This window comes from Thunnus maccoyii, chromosome 11 (assembly GCF_910596095.1).
Source record: "Thunnus maccoyii chromosome 11, fThuMac1.1, whole genome shotgun sequence".
In the NCBI taxonomy this organism is placed as follows: domain Eukaryota; kingdom Metazoa; phylum Chordata; class Actinopteri; order Scombriformes; family Scombridae; genus Thunnus; species Thunnus maccoyii.
The window spans coordinates 12,764,382-12,785,585 of NC_056543.1; the positions used below are offsets into that span (position 1 = coordinate 12,764,382).

General features: G+C 38.0%; 1 protein-coding gene across 1 annotated transcript in view; it reads left to right on the forward strand.

Annotated features, from left to right (window-relative positions):
- LOC121907654 (general transcription factor IIF subunit 2-like) overlaps positions 1 to 16,403 on the forward strand; it is a 54,670-nt gene extending 38,267 nt beyond the window's left edge. The window contains exons 5-8 of the mRNA XM_042427338.1: positions 8,547 to 8,628; positions 12,041 to 12,140; positions 14,173 to 14,316; positions 15,992 to 16,403. Coding sequence (XP_042283272.1) covers positions 8,547 to 8,628; positions 12,041 to 12,140; positions 14,173 to 14,316; positions 15,992 to 16,126 — 461 coding nt within the window. The 3' untranslated portion in view covers positions 16,127 to 16,403. The remainder of the gene's footprint in view (positions 1 to 8,546; positions 8,629 to 12,040; positions 12,141 to 14,172; positions 14,317 to 15,991) is intronic.
- Positions 16,404 to 21,204: the final 4,801 nt, after the last annotated feature.

A 21,204-nucleotide genomic window follows, 5' to 3' on the forward strand; every position in this document is an offset into this window, starting at 1 on the left:
TAACATTAGGAAGGTCAGAGCTTTGAGGAAAGGGCCTCGGAGCAAATGGAGGTAAGAGATGAGCGTGAGGGGGTGGACGAGTGACCTTCTCACCTTCGCATCTGTCTCTCTCTTCCTCTGTTGTCTTCACTCGGCCCTTTTGCACTTCTCTACTCTTAATGAAACATCTAAATGTAATGCAAATAGATGTGTTTAAATAGCGTATATACATTTAATACAGGTCTTATACTTTCCAAATACCTTTCAATATGTTTTTCTGCTGAACTTTTTCTTATACTGCCTTTTCATTTATTTGATAGACTACAATCAAGCAGATTTAAACTGGTAATGCCATTTTTTTTGGTTTCATTCAGTCATTCGCTGATCTCACTGAGGGTTTATTTTATATCAAGTGGTGTTTCATTGTAAAGGAACAAAAGTGCTTTAAATTAGTGTCGTTTTACAGAGATAATATGCCAAAATTGCTGTGAAATCACATCACTGCGTTATTTAATAAAGGAGCGATTATTGCAGTGTCTTGTTTTAATTGTTAGCCACGCTGCTCTGTAAAAAATGATTCTGGTCATGACAAATATTTGGCTTGAACAAATTCTTTATAATCTTCAGTCAGACTCTGATTTAATTTCCCAGGAGCATCTTTAGCTCTTTTTGTCTTCATGGCAGATTTTTATCCTGGAGACACACTGAAATACGGAGGATGTCTTTTGGAGATAGATCTGTATTTGTAGTATAGCCAGAGGCCGACTGGCAACAAAAAGCAGCCCGAGAATTTGCTGTCAAGCCGACCTAATTTGTTACACCAAATTTGAACTGACACAACATGTTTGTTGATCAAGGAATCATTAATTTAAAAAAAAAAACCACACAATCTTCATTGTTTGTGTTAGCTAATAAGACAAAACCTATCTGCTTCAATTAAACTCTATTGTTCATATATATTCAGACAGGTGACAAATTAACTGAAAAACCAGTACAGGTCTGAATGATTGACCCCTACAGTTAGGGGATCCGGTGGCTCTGTTATGCTTTGGGGGGCATTTTGCTGGCATGGTTTGAGTCCACTTATCCCCTTAGAGGGAAGGGTCACTGCAAATCAATACAAAGTTGTTCTGAGTGATCACCTTTATCCTATGATAAAACATTTCTATCCTGATGGAAGTGGTCTTTTCCAGGATACAATGACCCAATTCACAGGACACGAGGGGTCACTGAATGGTTTGATGAGTATGAAAATGCTGTGAATCATATGCTGTAGCTTCACAGTCACCAGATCTCAACCCAACTGAATGCCTTTGAGAGGATGTGTCAGACAGATGTGTTAGACAGCGCTCTCCATCACCATCATCGAAACAACAAAGGAGGGAATATCTTTTTGAAGAACGGTGTTCATCCCTCCAGAAAAGTTCAGAGACTTATTGAAGCAATGACGAGGCTGATGAACACCATCCTATCCAACTATTGGATGGATTGCCATGAAATCTGATGGACATTGATGCCCCCCTTAGGATCAATTTTAATGACTTTGATCATCCCTTAACTTTTCATCTAGTGCCGCTGTCATGTCAAAATTTGTCAAATTTGTGATGACATTCCCATCAGTCTCAGCTGTACTTTGTGTTTAGCGCTAATTAGAAAACGTTAGCATGCTAACATGCTAAACTAAGATGGTGAGCATGTTAAACATTAAAGGCTGATTCAGATAATGTTGATATAAATCTCCAATTGAAATGCAAAAGAGAGAGGGAGAAAAAAACAAATGGAGATAAAAATACCAAGCCCTCGGCAAAACAGCTCCAAACACTGGAAACAAAGCATCTTAAATTCAGTAAACACATTAGTGAAACAGAGGCTGCTGAAAGCCAGGCTGCTTGAAGGCACTCAGCTTCTGAATGGAAGAATTTTGCCACTTATATATATCATGGACTGTCAGAAATACAAACATTCAGAATGTGTTTTAGAGCAGAAATCATTGAACAGTCGTGAGTGTTTCTAATATTGTGGATCATTACTCAGTAGCATCTACACTCAAGACTGTGTCTGCACTTTGCTGATATTGTTTTGACATTATTTGTGTTCAATTCAGGCCTCTGTAATTTAGAGTATGACATGATGGGCAGGCAGAGAGCAAGTGTGTGTGTGTGTGTCTGTGTATGTTACACAGCAATGTAAGAGAAGAGTGATTATAACTTAAAGGGAGACTATGCAGGATTTGTTGCGGTTGCTGTCAACAAACTATTCAAAGTTGGCCCCTCCTTCCCGGCTCAATGACGAGAGAGAGAGAGCAGTGGCCGAGCGAGCTAGAGTGTGAATGAAGAGAGGGAGTGGTGGTAGAGAGATCAAGGCAAAGCAGTGGAAAGGTAAAACATTATTTTCTGATTGTTTCACAGTGGTTGCGTTGTGAAGCACATATAAACACATCCACACCTCAGCACAACTCCGCGAGAAGGTGCAGCATTGCCGGATCTTGTGTGAATTCAGAGCTTCATCCTGTCCGCTGTGGCCTCTCTGCTCTGTGTGTGTGTCGCTCAGCTCCGCCCTCAGTCAAACAGGCACAGACCTGCCTCTAAAGCTCACTAATTAACATGTTTTATTTATTTAATCCATATAAAAACCCAAGTGTTATAACCATATCGGTAAACCATATTTGTTTACATTTTGGCAAATTGGTGCCATTAGAAATACGCTAAATTCGCTATTAGCAGTTCCTGTTTGCAATGTACGCATGGATGTACAGACAACAATGACTTACTTTGTTACTGAAGAAAACTTAAAAACATGATGATTCTCAGACGAAAGCAGAATCTGTGGATTTACGGACGTTTATTGGTGATGAACATCAGAGGCATTGAAATCCTTTTGAAAGTGTAATCACACCAAATGATATCATTGTGTTTCATGTCTGAGCACAGTGAATATTTAATTCCCCATCTCCCCCTGTAATGTTAAGCCCATCCAAATTGGGCTAAATAGTGTTTTTCTTTCTCTCCTCTGCATGACTTATACATCAGGTCTGGACAACTCGTAAATTTAATTTGTACTTAAGAGAAAATTCTGGATATGAGAAAACTGGTGAATGAGATATGTTCTCATAAATCCCTTGTACGAGCCACTTGAAATCTATTCGTACAAGAGATTATGAGGCCCATCGTATTCATGATACCACATAGATATTACTGTTATAAATGAAAGCAGCTGGATAACTGCATTACAATCCACCACGTGGCTACATCAAAGCCGTAAATCTCAGCCTCTACTCTTCGTCATCAGGTGGAGAGTATTGAATTCTTGTGCAGCCCTGAATAAGAGATGCGTAGGAAAATTAGGATATTGAATGTCTGCTGATGGTTTGGACCAAAACATTGATCTAGCACTTAGTGAAGCCAGTGTGCAGGAGTCTTCTATTTATCTCAAGTGTTCCTCCTCCACATAAAAGCCTTGAGCTACACTTGCTGTGGTCAGTCCACTTCCCAAGCTGGTCCTCTTTCTCTCTTTGTCTACAGTATTTCAGTCTTTCCATGTTTAGAAAGACATTTCTCTCCTACATACAGTCCCTCTGGATCCTGAAGAGAGGAAGCAGAAAAGGAAGAAGTCCTCATCTCTTCATGGCCTTGACCCTGTTTGACCTTAGCGAATGCACAACAGGGATGTCGGTGTAGCATGTTCAGTGGTCGTGCGCATGTGTGCACACGTTTCTCATGTGTGTGGGTGTGTTTTTAGACGTGTCGCTGGCACGTGCTCTGGCACTCACCAGCTGATAATTGTGCATAATTGCATCCATTTGTGGAAAAGGCACAGATGAACATTAGTGAACGATGTGACATGCGCTGACATGTAAGTGTTTGTTGCCTCAAGATTAAAAACGGACTCTTGCGGTCGGCTGATGGAACGTTGCATGACATGTGATGTCAGGTGGCATGTGTTGGTTACTATGGTGACCACAGCTGTTGCACCTGCATTAGTTCAGCTTTAAGTAGCGCTGAACGAATCAAGGCTGTTTTTAATTGAATAACAAGGCTGACAACAAACTAATTTTCCTTTTGTCAACAAATTCCATTCAAAGACTAAAACCAACAAGTGTCGTCTGTGTATCCAAGGCTATAAAGCTCCATTGTTGTTTAAATTCCAACTAAAAACACACATAAATGAGCCACAGTGTTGCACTGGGTGACATGTTCCTTCCTTATCATGAACATGAGTCATGGTCATTTTGACTCAGTCCCACAAACCCCCATTGCTGCTGTAAATACTCACTAGAGAACCAAATGTGTAATAATCAGTGGCTGAAAATATATTATTGCTTTCACAGATTTATGTCTCCAGTGGGAACCAATGAATTTGAGGCTGAGAATCAGAGAGTGTTAAGAAACACATCCACGCTTTTTGGTTCTGGTCTTGTTATATGATTTGTTCACAGTAAAAAAAATTTAAAAAAGAAGAAGAATATTGTATATTATTTACCATTTTCTGACATTTTATGGACCAAACAGCTAATCGATTAATGGAGAAAATAATCAACAGATTAATCAATAATGAAAATAATCATTAATAGTACAGTAGCCTTAATATATTCCATAATATGTGACATTGTCTACCTGTGTTATTTATTTACGAAAAAATGACATTTTCACTTTTTCCCTAAAACATTTAGGTAATCAATTATTTGGACACATTTCCAGCATTTTGTGTATTACAGTTATTACACAGGTGACACAAATAGTGATTGAATACAAAAATGCTTTGCTGCCAGTAGAAATGGCCCACGTGCATCCAGTACATTTAAAAATATAACTGTGGGTAGAGCTGTACGTGGTGTGAAAAGAGGTTTTTTGTGCATGTGCGGATGCTTTTATGGGACGACATGCAGAGCCACTTTTTTTTTTTTTTTACATGCAGTTTTGTCATTTGGAAGGACATCAATGAAACAGGAACAGCAGGAGCAGTGGTGACACGCACCCTTATTATCTGGACAGTACATCACATTATCGGTGAAAACACAAAGAGAGCAATAGCTACCGCAGAGCAGTAGCAGCCGACTGACTGGAGATCCTGCTGTGCCGCCGTCACTGGCAACTGACGTCGCTTCAGATGACGCTTGAGAGGGAAGGCACAATGTATTTCACAGTTTTATTTTTCTTTGCCTCTCTCCCACGCGTTCCAAGAGAAAAAGAAAAGATGCCAGTGAGGGAAGCATGGAGACAAGGGAGGGAATTGGCATGGATCCCTGGAGGAATTACTAATTCTTGATTTTTTTACAGCATGTTACATCCGAGGATGCCCAACTGTTTCTGGAATTTGGAAGAGAAACAGCCTCTCTCCCTCCTCTGCAGGTCATCTGGACCTGTCAGTCTGCTCATTATCAGTCCCTCATCACCTAATTGTTGACCTCTACAGCTCTCTGTGGACGTGCTCTCGCTGTTTGCTCTTTGAGCGTCTCTCTCTGCTGGTTTTGTTAACTGATAGGCGTGAAAATGTAGCAGATTCTCAGACCTTTTTATATGTCCAAATACAAAATCGATGCCAAATCATACAACAATGCACAATAGACCAAGCTGGTGCCAATATTACGCCAACGCTCACCAACTGGACTCCACCAGTTTCCTGGACAGCTGATTCATGATCATAACAGAGGATGTGAAGAGACATTAAATGGTTCATGTGGGTTGGACAGTTGAATAATTGGCTAAAGCACCTTCTGAAAGAGAAATCCAACAAAAGAAAACAAAAAAACAAATTCAAGGTGAATCAGAAATAGCTGAAAATGTCAAGCTGCATGTTGTATATGACCATAACTGGCTCAGTGGTGACTGTATGCTTTCCAAATCATATTTAGAGCTGAAAACATGTTCTGAAGGGGAGAAAATGGTAGCATTTCATCCTGCTCTTCACATTCAAATGACCCTAAATACTAAATGTGTTTTATAGTTAAACACCAATTATTTTACATTTTTACACATTTGTAGGTTTGAGGTACATTTGAGGTACGACTGACAGCCATTGAAAGTATTTTTGAGGCTGCTGCTGCCAGCGCACACACCCAGATTTAGGCAGACTGGAGGGGTTTCTCCACAGATTTTTCAGTTGGGTTCGGTCTTTGGCTTCTTGTCACAAAGTCTCTCTAGCATCATCATGGCCACATGATTTACTGTTTTGATGAAAGGTGTGTCTGTATCTAAGTCTGAGGTCAGTTTTTGTGTATGTTTGCCATATTTAGGGCTTTCCCAAATCAGGTAGTGAGTAGAGGAAGCAGACGACTGTACAAGAGCCAAGTGTGCAACTATAAACTGAGAATATATGATAGGAAAGAGTGGAAATATTGATCATATTTGATGATGAAATCAGCTTTATAGCCTGACCAGTGCTGCATTTTTCAGGTTGTTATTTAGAAGTAAAAACAAAAAAATCCCATAACAATATTTTATATGTTTTTTTTTTTTTTTTTTTACATAAACATTCTTCAGCCAGCATCCCTTAAATTTGTTTAGGAATTGTGACCACAATCTGTACTGAAAAAGACATTTTAGCAGTTGAAAAATAAGCTTGTGAGTGAAGTGATGGAGACACAGTTCCCAAATTACCTCAAACGTACAGTATACTTGGCATTTCTGTGCTGCGGTTTTTTTGATATCAGCCAACATGTACACCGATCACAATATATTTGTAATAAGCAAACATTAGCTGACATATTACCCAGAACAATTTAGCAGCCTAATCGTATTATATTATATATTAAAACGAAAAACAGAAAACATGTAAACTTCTCATCAAAAACTGATAAGTTTCATAAATATATTGCTGGACTGCTGTGTTGGTTTGTTAGATTTAAGCTAGCAGCACAGTGTAATGCTCAGAAGAGCACAAATATTCTACAGTGAAAGCTTCTGATTTAGAGGATGTTTTCATTTGCACAATATGATACAACACCTGTGTGGCGTAAGAGCGTAATCCCACAGTTTACCTGGTTATTTATACCCTCTCAGTTAGTACAGAGAGCCTCCACTGCTGAGAGTGTGACTTCATGTGGAGTGACACTCTGGTCATTACAGTTTGTTAAACGGCCATGGAGCTGCGACCGTCCTTCTGGCACTTCTTCCCGTCTCTGCTGAGCTCTGTTAGTGACAGCTGGGGTCTCCTCCGTGACTACTTTTGGCTCAACATCCAGCGCCACCAAGAGTCATACCGAACTTTTTTTTTTTTTTTTTTTTTTACCCTTTTCTGGATTTTTTATCAGCACAACTCTGTGTTGAGATCTGTGGAAAATGTCCTTAGATCTTATGGGGTTAGGATTAGAAATAACAAGCATTGACAACACAGCACTAAATTCAGTGTGTAGGAGAACCTACTGTGGCTGCTAAACTCATGAAAACCGTGAAAGGTCCTCTCTAGAGCCAGTGTTTGGTTTGTCTGTTCTGGGCTACTGTAGAAACATGGTGGTGCAACATGGTTGCCTCCGTGGAAGACCCGCTCCCTCTGTAGATATAAAGGGCTCATTCTAAGGTAACAAAAACACGATGATTCTTATTTTCAGATTATTATACACTAAATAAAACATACTTATGAATATTATATTACATTTTTGTCGATAGATCTCCTTAAATCTTACACACTGGTCCTTTAAATGTGTTTTTAACTACCTAAGAACAAGCCTGTACACTTACTCCAGAGCTACAATTTTAATTCAAAATGGACGTTTCAATCCAAGTTGGATCTTCGGATCAGGTCAAAATGTAACATTTTGGATGTTTGTAAGTATCGTCCATTGGTGCTGTTTTTTAATAGCCTTTTACCTACGTTATGTGCGTATAATTGCACCTTTTCATATTTACCTACCTTGGACATTGGACTTTTACTAAAGTTTGTTTGCCTTTTCAGGAACTTCTGAATTACTAAGCGCCAAGTCGAATATATTGGAGCTTTCAGAAAAATCTGTTTCCCAGTTGTAATTATAACTTGGATGTCAACATGAATGATGATTTAGTTAAATATTTAGTTTAGTTTATTATGTTATTATTACTGTATTTATTATAGTCGAAAACTGGTAATCACAGTAACTACCTTATGACATGAATGTGGCATAAATCACACCCACTTATTTAAATCTGATGGACTCCAGGCAGGGTTTTGGGATATCAGGTGGAACATTTTATATCAACTTGTAGTGAAATAGCAAAACAGTCTAAATAATTACATAAATTGGATGTATCTACTCTTTTATTGTCTTCTTCTACTCAAATTTGTATTGCTTTTACTCTAACGCTGACTCTACTCTACCCCCCCACCCAATAATCCCAAAACAGTAAATAAATAAATATAATTTATGAGAACAAAGAAAACATTGTTATAAATTCAAATAAGTACAATAAAACCAAATTCTTCCTATTGCATAATAAAAGTGCAAATACTAGTGTACATACTTGAAAAACTACTCAAAAGAGTTAATGAAGTTTACATCAGTAAATGTGGCTGATGTAAAGAGTGTTACATTTTCTCCAACAAACCCAGCGTATCTGAATCACGATTGAGCTGCTGAGTCACTGTCTTTGTTGTAGATGAAATCAGTCTGGAGGGGACGGTGGTGCACAGAGCTGAATGCAGACCAGTCGTCAATGACAACTACATGAAGCTGAAGAAGTGAGTGAACTTTGAACATTGCTGCAGTTTGGAGAGACTGAGCGCTCTAAACATGCCTCAGAATTGTGTCAGAATATTGTAAATGTCACACTGCCTCACAGTTCACTGGGTTAGAAAGATGAGATGGAGCAAAAAAAACCCAACAAAACAAGACTCTACATTTAGTAGAAATATATAAATGAAAATGTAGGTAAAAAAAATGAAAGCACAGCAGAATATGTTATCACCGAATAACGACAATATGTTTGTTTTGAGCAGTTTTCCCTTCAACTTATAAACACCTCCATAAAGTCAAAATACACTGTCATCAATTTGTCTTCAAAAACTGACATTTTAGATTTACACCTGGCAACAATGATCTGCCATGTGTAATATTTCAGAGTGGCAAAATATGTCACTGTGTCTCCACTACAGTGAGGGAGCAGACTTACTACTGATGAATTATTCATACAATTTTAGGTATCATATGCACACAAATGCACATTAAATACATAAAATGGTTACAGCAGCATTTGGTTTTTTTTCCAAAAATGTGCTGTTGAAATTTCAGTGTTGTGAATTCCAGCAGGAGTAGAGAAGTAATGATGTTGCACTGTCACTGTCAGTTTGTGTACACACTGTAAACACTTCAGTGCACTCTGCCATTTTTTATTTATTTATTTATTTATTTTTTTTACTGCTTTCTGACATCGTCTCCTCTTCATTGGAATCCGTTATTCCAGCCAGAGTTAGTGGATGGTATTGCTATAGCAACTGCATCACTGGCAGATGCACTGCTACAATACAACCCAAAGCAAAAACACACAAACACAGTTCGCTTTAGTGTGCGAGACCATTTCTGTGTCAGACATTCAAACCAGCAAGACACATCACAGGAACACACTGTAAAGGATTTGCCTGGTGATTGTCTATATTTTTCTTACTGTCAACAAATCTCATCTGCAGAGGCGAACCAACAATGAGCTCATCCTACTTACAAGTATTGTGTGTGTGTCCAAAGCCTGATATATTATATTCCTTTGTAACGCAGAGCTTTATTGTTGTCCAAAAACTATTAAAAACACGTTAGTGAGCCATGTATGCCAGTATGATAGTAAACTGCCGCTGTCTACATGTGCGGATTTGCTTCGTCATCTTGTTGTGCTTCATATCACAACCTCTTGATTTTGTGCTGAAGTTCTTTTGAGAAATTTATAATGTAGTACAAAATCAATAGGTTTGTAAACAGAACTGCGCTTCTGCACACACACAGTGGTGGGTTAATATCTTATTGATTCTTGGTCTGCACATGAGATTTGTTGACAACCAGAAAAATACAGAAAATCACAAGTCAAATCCTTTAAAGGGGATGGGTCATGTAAAAAAAAAAAAGGGTTCACTTCTGTGACCGTCTTGGTCATCAAACTATCTTTTTAGGTTTCTGTGCTGTCATACTGTCACAGATGGTAATATGTGAGTAGATTACACACTGAACTTGCATTTGTCCAATTGTATTTCATTTCAGACTTGACAAGCAAAGTCTTCTCTTTTCACTCCAGTTTTGTAATATATCCCATTCAGATGGCAGCTGACAAATGTCCCTTCATCATGGCAGGACATTATTTCATGGAGGCGTGTGTGTGTGTGTGTGTGTGTATGTGTGTCCTTAAGAACATGATTCAAGAACAGTTTTGGTAGAAACTTCATCACAGATGCTCATAAAGTGATAATATGTAGCACTTTTCCACATTTTTTTTCATTTAAAGAGTAAAAACTGATTAAAAAATAATCATTTTAAAGGGGACATATGCTTTTTATGGTTTTCTGTTATTTATATACTGTTACGATGTTGGATATCTGTGCTTAACATGGTCAAAGTTACAAAACCTCAGATTATTGTATGTAAAAATGCTCCCTGCCAGTCAAAAGCCCAGGTGAACATGTAGGGATGTATATGAGAAGTTGACATTTTAAGTAAAGAACGAGAAAAAGTAGTGAAATCCTGTATATATAGTTTGTTGCATGATTTGTTGACGTAGCTGGCAGATGTCTGTTGAAGGCCTGGATGTATTATAAGATCTGGATACTGGACTGAAAATGGCGCCCATTCAGTCCAATAAGAATTGCTCAGCTGGCACATACGTCAAAAAAAGTATCTAGCTTTCTGGTTTCCTTCTCTGTTGTGCAGCCCACTGAATATGCACAGTAGTATTTTCCCCCACTGGCTCCGCCCACAAGTTCCCCTTCAGCCCATAGACTTTACATTGTGATGACATCACAGATTTTTAAATCACTTTTCTCGGCTGGAGGAAAGTTTTACAAATATAAAACCTCCATGGATCAAAAATTCGTAACAGAGAGAGTCATAATTGACCTGCAGTTCTGCAGTTGGAGGTGTCAGTTTTACAGACGTCTCTATTGTGATGGTCTATTAATACCGCAAGTGACCACTGAGAAAAATTGGCTACAAGGCTGAGTGGCGGCACCCTATCCAGCTCTTATAATACATCTATGGCTGATGGGCAGCTTCCTAAACCTAACCAATCAGAACAGAGTGGGGTCATCGGGAGGGGGGCCTTAAAGAGACAAAAGCTAAAACTGCCTGTTTCAGACAGAGGCTGAACTGAGGGGCTGCATAAAGGGCCATTATAAGATAAATGAGGAGTTTTTTTTAGCTGTAAAAGATATTCCAGTAGAGCTCCAGAATATAAATAAAGACCTGGAAATGTGCATGATATGTCCCCTTTAAGATACATAATTAGAATCCTATTTATGTGGTATTTCTTTATTGATTCGTCATGGTATTCTATGGTATTTATTTATGATGCCTATGATGTCTGTCTTGATTTTCTGTTTAGTAACACATGGAGGATGAAATATGTCTCGTCTAAACATAAATGAGACAAGAGATGAAAAAAGAAGTATGTAGACAGAAATATTTATTTGCATCAGCGAGCTTTACCAAATTGTTTATGGTTAATATATCATAATGAATATATAATAGCAGGACATCAGGCAGCTGCAGTGCCTTGTGTTTAATGTTTCTTTCAGGCCTACAATCTTTGATGTATTATTCGGCCCTCAGTATAAATAAAATGTGTTCACTGACCTGCCAAGTCATGATGAATGAAAGTCAAAAAAAAATAAATAGAAAGCAGAATATCTTTGAACAGAGCAGCTGCCATTACTTATTTGGTTAGTTTAACCTTAAGCTGCTGACAGCCGCCTTCATGCCAACAGGCACATCTGTCAGCGGAGATCAAGTTAGATCATAGAAAACACAAAGCAAGTTTGGAGCAGAGAGAGCCTGGGTTTAAACTGTGTTTGTGTGTGTGTGTGTGTGTGTGTGTGTGTGTGTGTGTGTGTGTGTGTGTGTGTGTGTGTGTGTGTGTGTGTGTGTGTGTGTGTGTGTGTGTGTGTGTGTGTGTGTCAGGCTGCAGATGAAAGAGTCCACCAAGCCTCAGCGTTTGTCACAGCAGCTGGAGAGAGCCATCACTACAGTCTTCAAGCCTGTGGCCAATCATGATTTCAATGTGAGTGCTCGTCACAGTAAGGCTGTATTTATGTGTGTAACCAGTTTGATTCAAAAACATGATATCACCCATTTGATAAAGTAATATTGTTACAAAGTAATTTATAGTAGAAAGTAAAAAAAAAAAAAAAAAAAAGTTGTTGCACTGAGGTAATGGAGGTCACTGCAGGTCTGACATGTACACTGTGCCTATAAAAAGTATTCGATAGGTCACTCAGCAGTCTGAATCACTAACTGTATATAAAATGTAAATGATGGTCATACTGTGTGGTTGATATTATGTATTATACTATATATTATTACGCTAGTGGCATAAAAGGTATTTAAAGCAGCTATAGCAGCTAAAGCTACAGCAGATAAAGCATCTATAATCAACATATGATTTTTATTATAATGTATTAAATGTGTAATGTGAGCGGCGTCACTCCTCGTCATGAACCTACAGAGAAGAGGAGCAACTCTGCTGCTTCACAGAGCTTTACAGTGAGTTTCAGCTCATTGTTTTGCCATCTGGCTGCAACTTCACTGTTTCGGTTCACTTACACTGCTCTCACAGTGTCGTTTTCAGCCGCAGGAGGCAGCTGTTTTCAGAGAAAAAGCTCTAAAAACCCACCGTACACTACCTGCTTAGCACCAAACAACAAACAGACACAGTTAGTGACCTGCTGGAGAACATAGTGGAGCATTTAGCAGCTAAAGAGCCAGATATTTCCCTCAGGAGTTGTTAGAGATTACACAGATTAACAGAGCTAAAGGAGATGGAGTATTGGCCCAGGTGGACAAAAACACAACTCCAAATTAATTATAATGTTGCTCCATGTACATAAGCAGCTGTTTGCTAACAAGTGCAACATATCGGTTTAAATTAGATTATGATGTGTTGGTGTTTAGTTCAGAACTCTCTTTATAACAAACACTCAATAGTCATTTTGCGTCATCACTGACAGCTGTAGTGATTTTCACATTTATAAACATTGCATAGTTGGATTCTCCATGTTGTGGACACTACTTTTTTCATTCTTTGTGAGGGCCTGTATAATGCATACATTTCACACTCAGAATTTTGACACTGAAATAAAATGGCGGAGGGCAGATGTAGCGCGCTATTCAGTTTACTTGTCATATTTTTCAGTAGTAGTTTTATTATGCAGTACAAACTGGGGACATGTAGTTGAACAGACTTTAGCATTTACATCAGGGCAAGTCTAACAAAAGATACAACTGAGTCTTTTACAGGATATGTAGCCTGATCCTACACAAGCAACGTGTCCAGTGTTTTGAGGATTTGACCCACAACTGAGACTATAAGTCAGAATATCTCCCCATTAACTTTATGGAACCATAATACTAAACTGCAGGAGTGACCCTTTAATGTACAAATATGTTCTGCACAATTAAGAGCAAGTATAAATAGAAAGGAAGTGGCTTTTTGGTACGTATTCCTTCATGGAATTAAATGCATTATTTATTACGTATATTATAATTAGTACGCATGTGCATTGGTATTGATTGTATTCAAATGGTTTCAAAATGGAGGAATGTATTTGCTTGCAGGTGATACTGCACTAAAATGCCTGACATGATGGTAAAAAGTGGTCTACAAGAGGTCTGGCGATAAATTCCAGATATCCATTATGTACCAATAGAACAAACTACTATCGGCACGAAAAACCAGTCCGGACCAACAGCCTGTGGACTATTGACTCAGAGTCCTGTTCTGTGTCCGGTTCCATAGCCGGTGCCAAATAGAAAAAGAAAGAAAATACTGTATATTAACTAGGTAATAACCAAGTATATTTTAATGTAACACGCAACTTTAAATAACTACAAATGAAAATATTATCTACAGTATATACTTTCATTATGATTTAAAAAATTTAGTAGTAGTAGCAGCAGTAAACCTAGCAGTAGCAGTAATAGTATCACAAGTAGTAGCTGTATAAGAAGCAGCAGCAGTAGTAGAGGCAGTAGTTGTAGTAGTAGTAGCAGTATTTATCAGTAGTATTAGTAGTAATATTCAGTGTCATTCTAAGGTGGAGTATGAGAAGAAGAAGAAGTCGGAAGGGAAGATGGTGCGAGCCGAGCGGCAGGTGGTGTTGGACATGCTCTTCTCTGCCTTTGAGAAACACCAGTATTACAACATTAAGGACCTGGTGGACATCACCAAACAACCTGTGGTGAGCCACACACACACACACACACACACACACACACACACACGTAATAATATAACTGGAAAGACCAAAAAAAAATACACCTGCCCACTATCCACCTTGATTTGTTAAATTTGAACAAATCGCCCACAGCATGACGTTCATGCCTGCTCACACTTCTGTTGTGGCTGAAATTTGGGCCAACATGCACACACACACACACACACACACACACACACACACACACACACACACACACACACACACACACACACACACACACACACACACACAGAGAGAGAAGAGATGAATCGATACAGCGCAGTGGATTCGTTCCAGCTAGCAGAGAACAGCAATGTGTAGGTGCTGATGAGACCTGGAGGTCCTTCTCTCCCTCTGATTGCATCTGATTGCATAACCATCGGCTGAGTAGGAGTCAAACGCCGCAATACACTCCATCATTTCTCTCCTAAAGCACTTGGCTAACACTCAAATTAAATGAACTGAAGTAACCGAAATGCCCATTATGAAAAGTCTTGAAACCACATTGGTGCTATTCATCAAGCACAGCGAGCACATGTCTACAAGTGCAACAGAGACACCCAGTGGTTATCAGAGAGTAGGCTCTTTCACACTGAAAGGTTTCTAAATTCTAGGCTGCTGTCCAGGATTTGTGCCTCTTCAGTTTTACCTGTTTAGATAAAAATGTGAAACAAAGCTGTGTGTACGTTTATGAGTAGAGTCACAGGGAACCCACTATTTTAATGAGTAATAAATTGGCCAGTCAGATCTTATTCAATCTTTTCTTCCATTCAGAAAGCAGCAGTGGTTGGAATAAGTACTCAGATCCTTTATTTAAGTAAAAGTACCAATACAGCAATGTAAAAATACTCCATTAAAAGTTGTGCATGAAAAATCCCACTTAAGTAAAAGAACATAAGTATTAGCAGCTTGATGTAGTTAAAGTATTGCAGTAAAAGTAGTGGTTTTGTCCCTCTGACTGATATATTATCATATATGACATCACTAGATTATTAATACTGAAGCATCAGTGTTAGAGCAGCATGTTACTGTTGTAGCTGCTGGAGGTGGAGCTAGTTTGAACTACTTTATCTACAGTTAGCTAGTTTAGTCCAGTGGTTCCCAACCTAGGGGTCGAGCCGCTCTGAAGGGTCACCTGATAAATCTGAGGGGTCGTGAGATGATTAATTGGAGAGGAAAGAAGAAAAAACAAAGTTTTGATTCACAAATCTGTTTTCAGTTTTAGGACTTTTTCTCTAATCTTTGATTTTTGGTGAAATATTGGATCATTTGAACATTTATTGAAATTGAAGCATGTGAGCAGTTTAGAGGGAAAAAATCACTCATCTTTAACAATGTGTTGTATTTTAAAAGCTTGTTATATCATCCATTGTGTCAAATCTTCATCTGAAAAGTAACTAAAGCTGTCAAATAAACGTAATGGAGTAGAAAGTACAATATTTCCCTCTGAAATGTTGTAGAGTGGAAGTATAAATTAGCATCAAATGGAAATACTTGAGTAAAGTACCTCAACATTGTACTTAAGTACATTTTTACACTGGTTTGCTGGTACTCTGAATACTTCCTCCAGTGTTGCATATTTCAGATACGACAAATATACAGTAAGCTGTTGGTCACCATCCGTTAATTTGAACCTGTTCTCCTCTGTGTGGTCCAGACATACCTGAAGGAAATCATGAAGGAAATCGGCACGTACAACAGCAAAGGAGCTCACAAAAGCACCTGGGAATTGAGACCAGAGTACCGACACTACCAGTCTGCTGAGGAAGAGGAGGAGATGCAGACTGCCTAGTTCCAGCGAGTTCCTCCGATCCTCTGCACCGAGGAACAGAGCAGAGATAAAATGTTCACTTGAGCTTTCAGGTGGTAAATAAGGAATTCAGCTTTTTTTTCTGTGACTTCCTGAATATAGGCTTGATGTCAAAAAGGAGAAATGCCAATATGGTTCACTCACATGCATGCAGTATGTGATGTGTTTGAGTTCCTGCTTTTTTTGGTTGACATTATTATTGGGTGGTAACGCAGTGTAAAGTGCAAACTAATTAAAAAACATCTGTTTGTTTTGTCAAGCAGGGGACAGTTAATGTTACTTTGACATAAATGAACAGACATCTTGTTCACAGTGATGGATGAAAATATGAACAACCAGTGGAAACACAGGCATGTGGAGGAAAAAAAAAACTTAAAAATCTAAAATGCTGTGTGATTTGTTGAAATATTATCAGTGATTTGTTGTGAATTGATACTCTCCTTAAGTTATGATAACAAGAAGACATGTAAGATCAACACCAAGCAGCAGTTGAGAGCTGAAAGGTGAATCTATTTTCCAGTATGAAGCTTATATCTGTATGATGGTAGAGTTCGACTTATGTTGGTGAATTACTGACAATTTTTTTTTTGTGTGTGCATGATTTAATTTTTACTGGAAACAGGAATATGAATAAGACTAATTACTACACATTCATGATTCATTTCCGCTGAGGGTTCAAAAGATAAAGTGCAATAAATCAAATGGTAACGCTTCATTTTAATTTCCTGAGTCATTGTCAGGTATTTAACGGTGAATTTTGTCATTTTACAGAGAGGAGTTGTAATTTGGTAAAAATTATTATTATTATAAGAAAAAAACAGAAAAGCTGTTAAATTGATTTAGTCAGTAAGTACCAATTCATTAGATTTGGGTTCATACGTAATAGTTCTTGGCGACACTTAAATTAACATAGTTTTCATTGTGTAGTTTTGTGTGTCAAACGATATTTCAGCATATTAGGTTGTTTGAATAATTTCCTAAAAGTAGCTGCTGTGTAAATGTTCTTAGGACATTTCTTTGACAGAGTTATGTAGTGATATACAGGAAATGTGCTCATTATAGTTTTTTTTTTTTTTTTAGAAACAACCTAATATGCAAACTAAGTATTTTCTGTCAGTGAAAGAATTAAGAGTCTAATTTTTGCAAATTAACAACCTGACCCAAATATAATGAATCAGCACTAAACAAACTTCACACTTTTTTTTTTCTTATAGTTTGCACCAAATTGTTTCATTCTCTCTGTAAAATACCCTAAAAATTAACTGTTAGATATCTGCAATTTACTCAACAAAAATTACAGGACATTTATATAGTATTTAAGGTGTATATAAAGTAAAACGTTACCAATTAAACATACTGTACCTAACAGAGCTGCTTATCATCTTCCAGAGCGTCCAACAGGAGGTCATTGGTTTGTTTCCTGGCATGTTTTAAACCAAACTTTTCTACCAACCTGTTTATGTTTAAAACCTTCTTCAATATTTGGATTTCTGTTCTGCTTGATGAGAAACACCAATTTTATCAATTGTGTGCTTGTACTACTTCTCATTCTCTGAATAAATCTTACTAACCTGAATATGGATTTCCATGATAGAGTCAGAGGTTTATTTTAAGGCTGCAACAAACAATTATTTTCTTTACTGATTAATCCACAGTAAGAGTCTATGAAACATCAAAAAGAAGTGAAAAGCCCCCCATCACAACTTCCCTGCAGCCCACAGTGATGTCCTTAGATTGCTAGTTTTATCCAACCAACAGTCAAAAACCAAATAAAATATACTTTACTATCGTACATGATAAATAACTGCAACCATATTTGGTATTTCTGCTCAAAAAAATAAAACAATTAATTGATTATTAAAATAACACCTTTTCTTTTGATCGACTAATCGTTAAATCGACTAAACACTGCAGCTCTAGTTTTTTTGTCATATAGTTTTTTCACACCGGACTCAGCTGCACCATTGTAGCAACTGATGATTATATTAGTCACACCTGCGTTTGACAAGTCAAACATGTCCGTTGTGAAAAAGCTCCGCCTGTTGCATTTTTAAATTTTTTTTTTTTTTTTTTACATCTGCTGCCTGCCTCAGATCTAAAAAAAAATCTAAAATAAATGCCAGTAATTGAAAGTATCTGGCTGGTTATTTAGTGGGAGAGCAGCAGCTAGAAGACAGATGGTTTGTTTGTTCAGCTGTTACGCAACAAGTATTAATACGTTCTGTGCAACAATGTTCATGTTTTTGTGTGTGTTCAACAAATAAAGACATCCTCCCCCAAATGAAGCAAGCCACTAAATTTCAACAGCAGGAATGAATTTGTACCTTTCTGGTGCTGTAACCATGGCAACTGTGGACAGCCTTGAACTATATTTTCAATAGATCTCACAGGACAGAAACCTGCTGCTGCCTCTGTTGTGTTTTTCTAATTTTAACGTATGTTGAGTGTCTGACCGCACCCTCTGTTAAAGGGCAGAAATTCAACATTTATTTGATTTAACCTCACAATTAACCTTTAAATGAAAGAGAGCTACTGCTGGGTATGATTATCACTGGGGCTGCAGTCAAGACCAATATTTCAGGTCTTGCAGGTTTTGCTCGGTGTAATAATTCCTCCTATTCGTACTGACCGTTAGAAGATCGCCTCCAAATGAGCTTACAATATAGTGATGGGGGACAAAATCTGCAGTCCTCGTCTTTCAACGTCTACTGCCACTGCTACTGAACAGGAAAACACAATTTTGTCCCCCATCAATTAGACTATGAGTGCATTATGAAGGGATCTTAATCGCCAGTCTGATCAGAATGAATGATTACAGCGAGAAAAAAACATGTCACCTGACTGTTGTTTTGAGACACTTGAAATATTTTGAATCCATCCTTTAAGGCCAGTTGGCCCCATTTGGGACAGAGCCGGAGGGAAGAACTGTTCAAGAGGGGGAAACAGACTTCACTTGTGTGTGATTTTGGCATTCAGCTAAGAATACTACAATACCCATGAGCCTCAGCGGCTGTTGCTATGGAGAAGAAGCTGTTGGTGCAAATCAGTGCGTACTGAATTCAAAACACTTGGTTGCTGAATTCACTCAAAAGTGACCCGGAAATTAGAAGCATCTGATCTAATTTTAAGATCGGTGACTGGCTGTTTCTTGCTGAAATGCACCTTGGGAGTTGTAGTTAACTTCTACCCTGACGTTTTTATGTACAGTCTTGTAGCTTCAACTTTTTTACAGGATGACAGTAAATGTATAAAATGCGCTGCTGAAGGAACTCTGCTCCATGTTGTGTGAGACTGTAATAAAATTAAAAGATCTTTGTCATAACAAAATCAAATGATCCACACCGATAAGAGTCAACTGTCACCATAATCATGTATATTGGAGATCTGCATTACTTCAGCTGAGTATCTTCAAAGAACAAAAAGATCTTTCCTTGGTTACAAACAAGTCAATCATCAATAACTGGATTGTTTTAAATGCGCCAACTCAGAAATAAAGGATCAGTGAAGCAACAGACATGATCGAGTTAAAAAAGGTTTAAGACTAATAACACTGAATCAGGGTTTCTGCAGACTTAAATTTAAGACCTTAAAGACATTTTTAATACCACATAGGCCTAGAATTATTTACTACATTTTTGTCATTACTTCCTGGCAGTATATAACAATAATTCCCAATAATATAACTAATGACTAATGTAACTAATTTTGCTAAAATTATGGCAGGCTAGACAATTATTTAAGACATTTGTGAACAAAATTTAGGACTTTTAAATGCCTTCTAAGGCCTTTTTTGAAGAAACCCAAATACATATGTAAGACTTTAAGACCTGCCGACCTGTATGCATTTTGACAAAGTACGCTGGTACGAGTTGTTACTTTAAGATTTCAAAACAGGCCAGTTGTCTCACATCTAAGCAACAGATAAAAAAATAAATTAGCCAAACCAATCGAGACATTAAGCTGGTGTGATCGTTTCTTCTCCTACCAATTAAAAAATGACGGTTTACGTTGTATGATAACTTTTAATGAGTCATTTGAAGTGAGGAGAGGAAGAAGGGAAAAGTCACCATGAGATCCTGAAGGAGAGAACTGAGAGCGAGCAGTGTGTTTGTGTGTGTGTGTTGGCACTGTGTCATCTACAACTTTGCTTACTTGAGGAAAATGTCAAGGAAAGGAAACACCCCTCCCCCAACTGCAAATTAAGTACAATATGTAAGGAGGGATATGATTGCTTTTAGTTTCAACAGCCATGTTCATGTTCAGCCTGTATTGTTAGGTCATCATACCAGTAAGTAATAGCCTTCCTATAATAAGAACAGTTGTATCAACCAGCTCTAAAACATTTATTTCACCATAGCCACAAAGCAACAAAAAGTTTGATTATTGTGGAGGTGTAAACAATATACACTATAAATGCAGCAGTAGTAGCTTAGTGTGTAGCTCAGTGAAATTGTGTTCCTTGGTGAGTTATGTTTAGATGGGTGAAAGACAAACAGACAATCAGTGTTGGCATCTGCAGATATTTCTGTAAACAATGTTATTGGTATCAATAATTTTCATATCAGTGCATCTTTAACTTTTTTGTATGACTGCTGCATTTATGCAAATAATGTACAATTCATTGCATGAACAGCATCTAGGTTGCCGAAGTGGTACTCAAAAAAAAAAAAGACATATCCAGGGTTGGCAGGTCTGCTGCAGATACCCTGAAACACCGACGCCAGTGGAAAAGTACTCGATCGTCACCATTTTTCCCCAAAGTTAATTGTCTTTTTCTGTCAGCGCTACTCTAGAGCGTCAACCCTGCATGTTAGCTGTGCTGTAAGATGTTAGGTACAGTGAGAATTTAAGGACGGTAATAATGTTTATGACTAACATTGTCAGAGAGGTGGGTAAAGGTTAGAGATGGTAGTTTGCAAATTGTCAGAATTCTGTATCTTCTTTGTATTTTCGTGAGTCAGACTTTTTCTCTGTATGGTTGTTTCGGTCTGCGCACTTGAGTGTGATTACTGTGTTCAGACCTGCACCGAGGAGGAAAACCAACCAGAGCTCAATTTAAC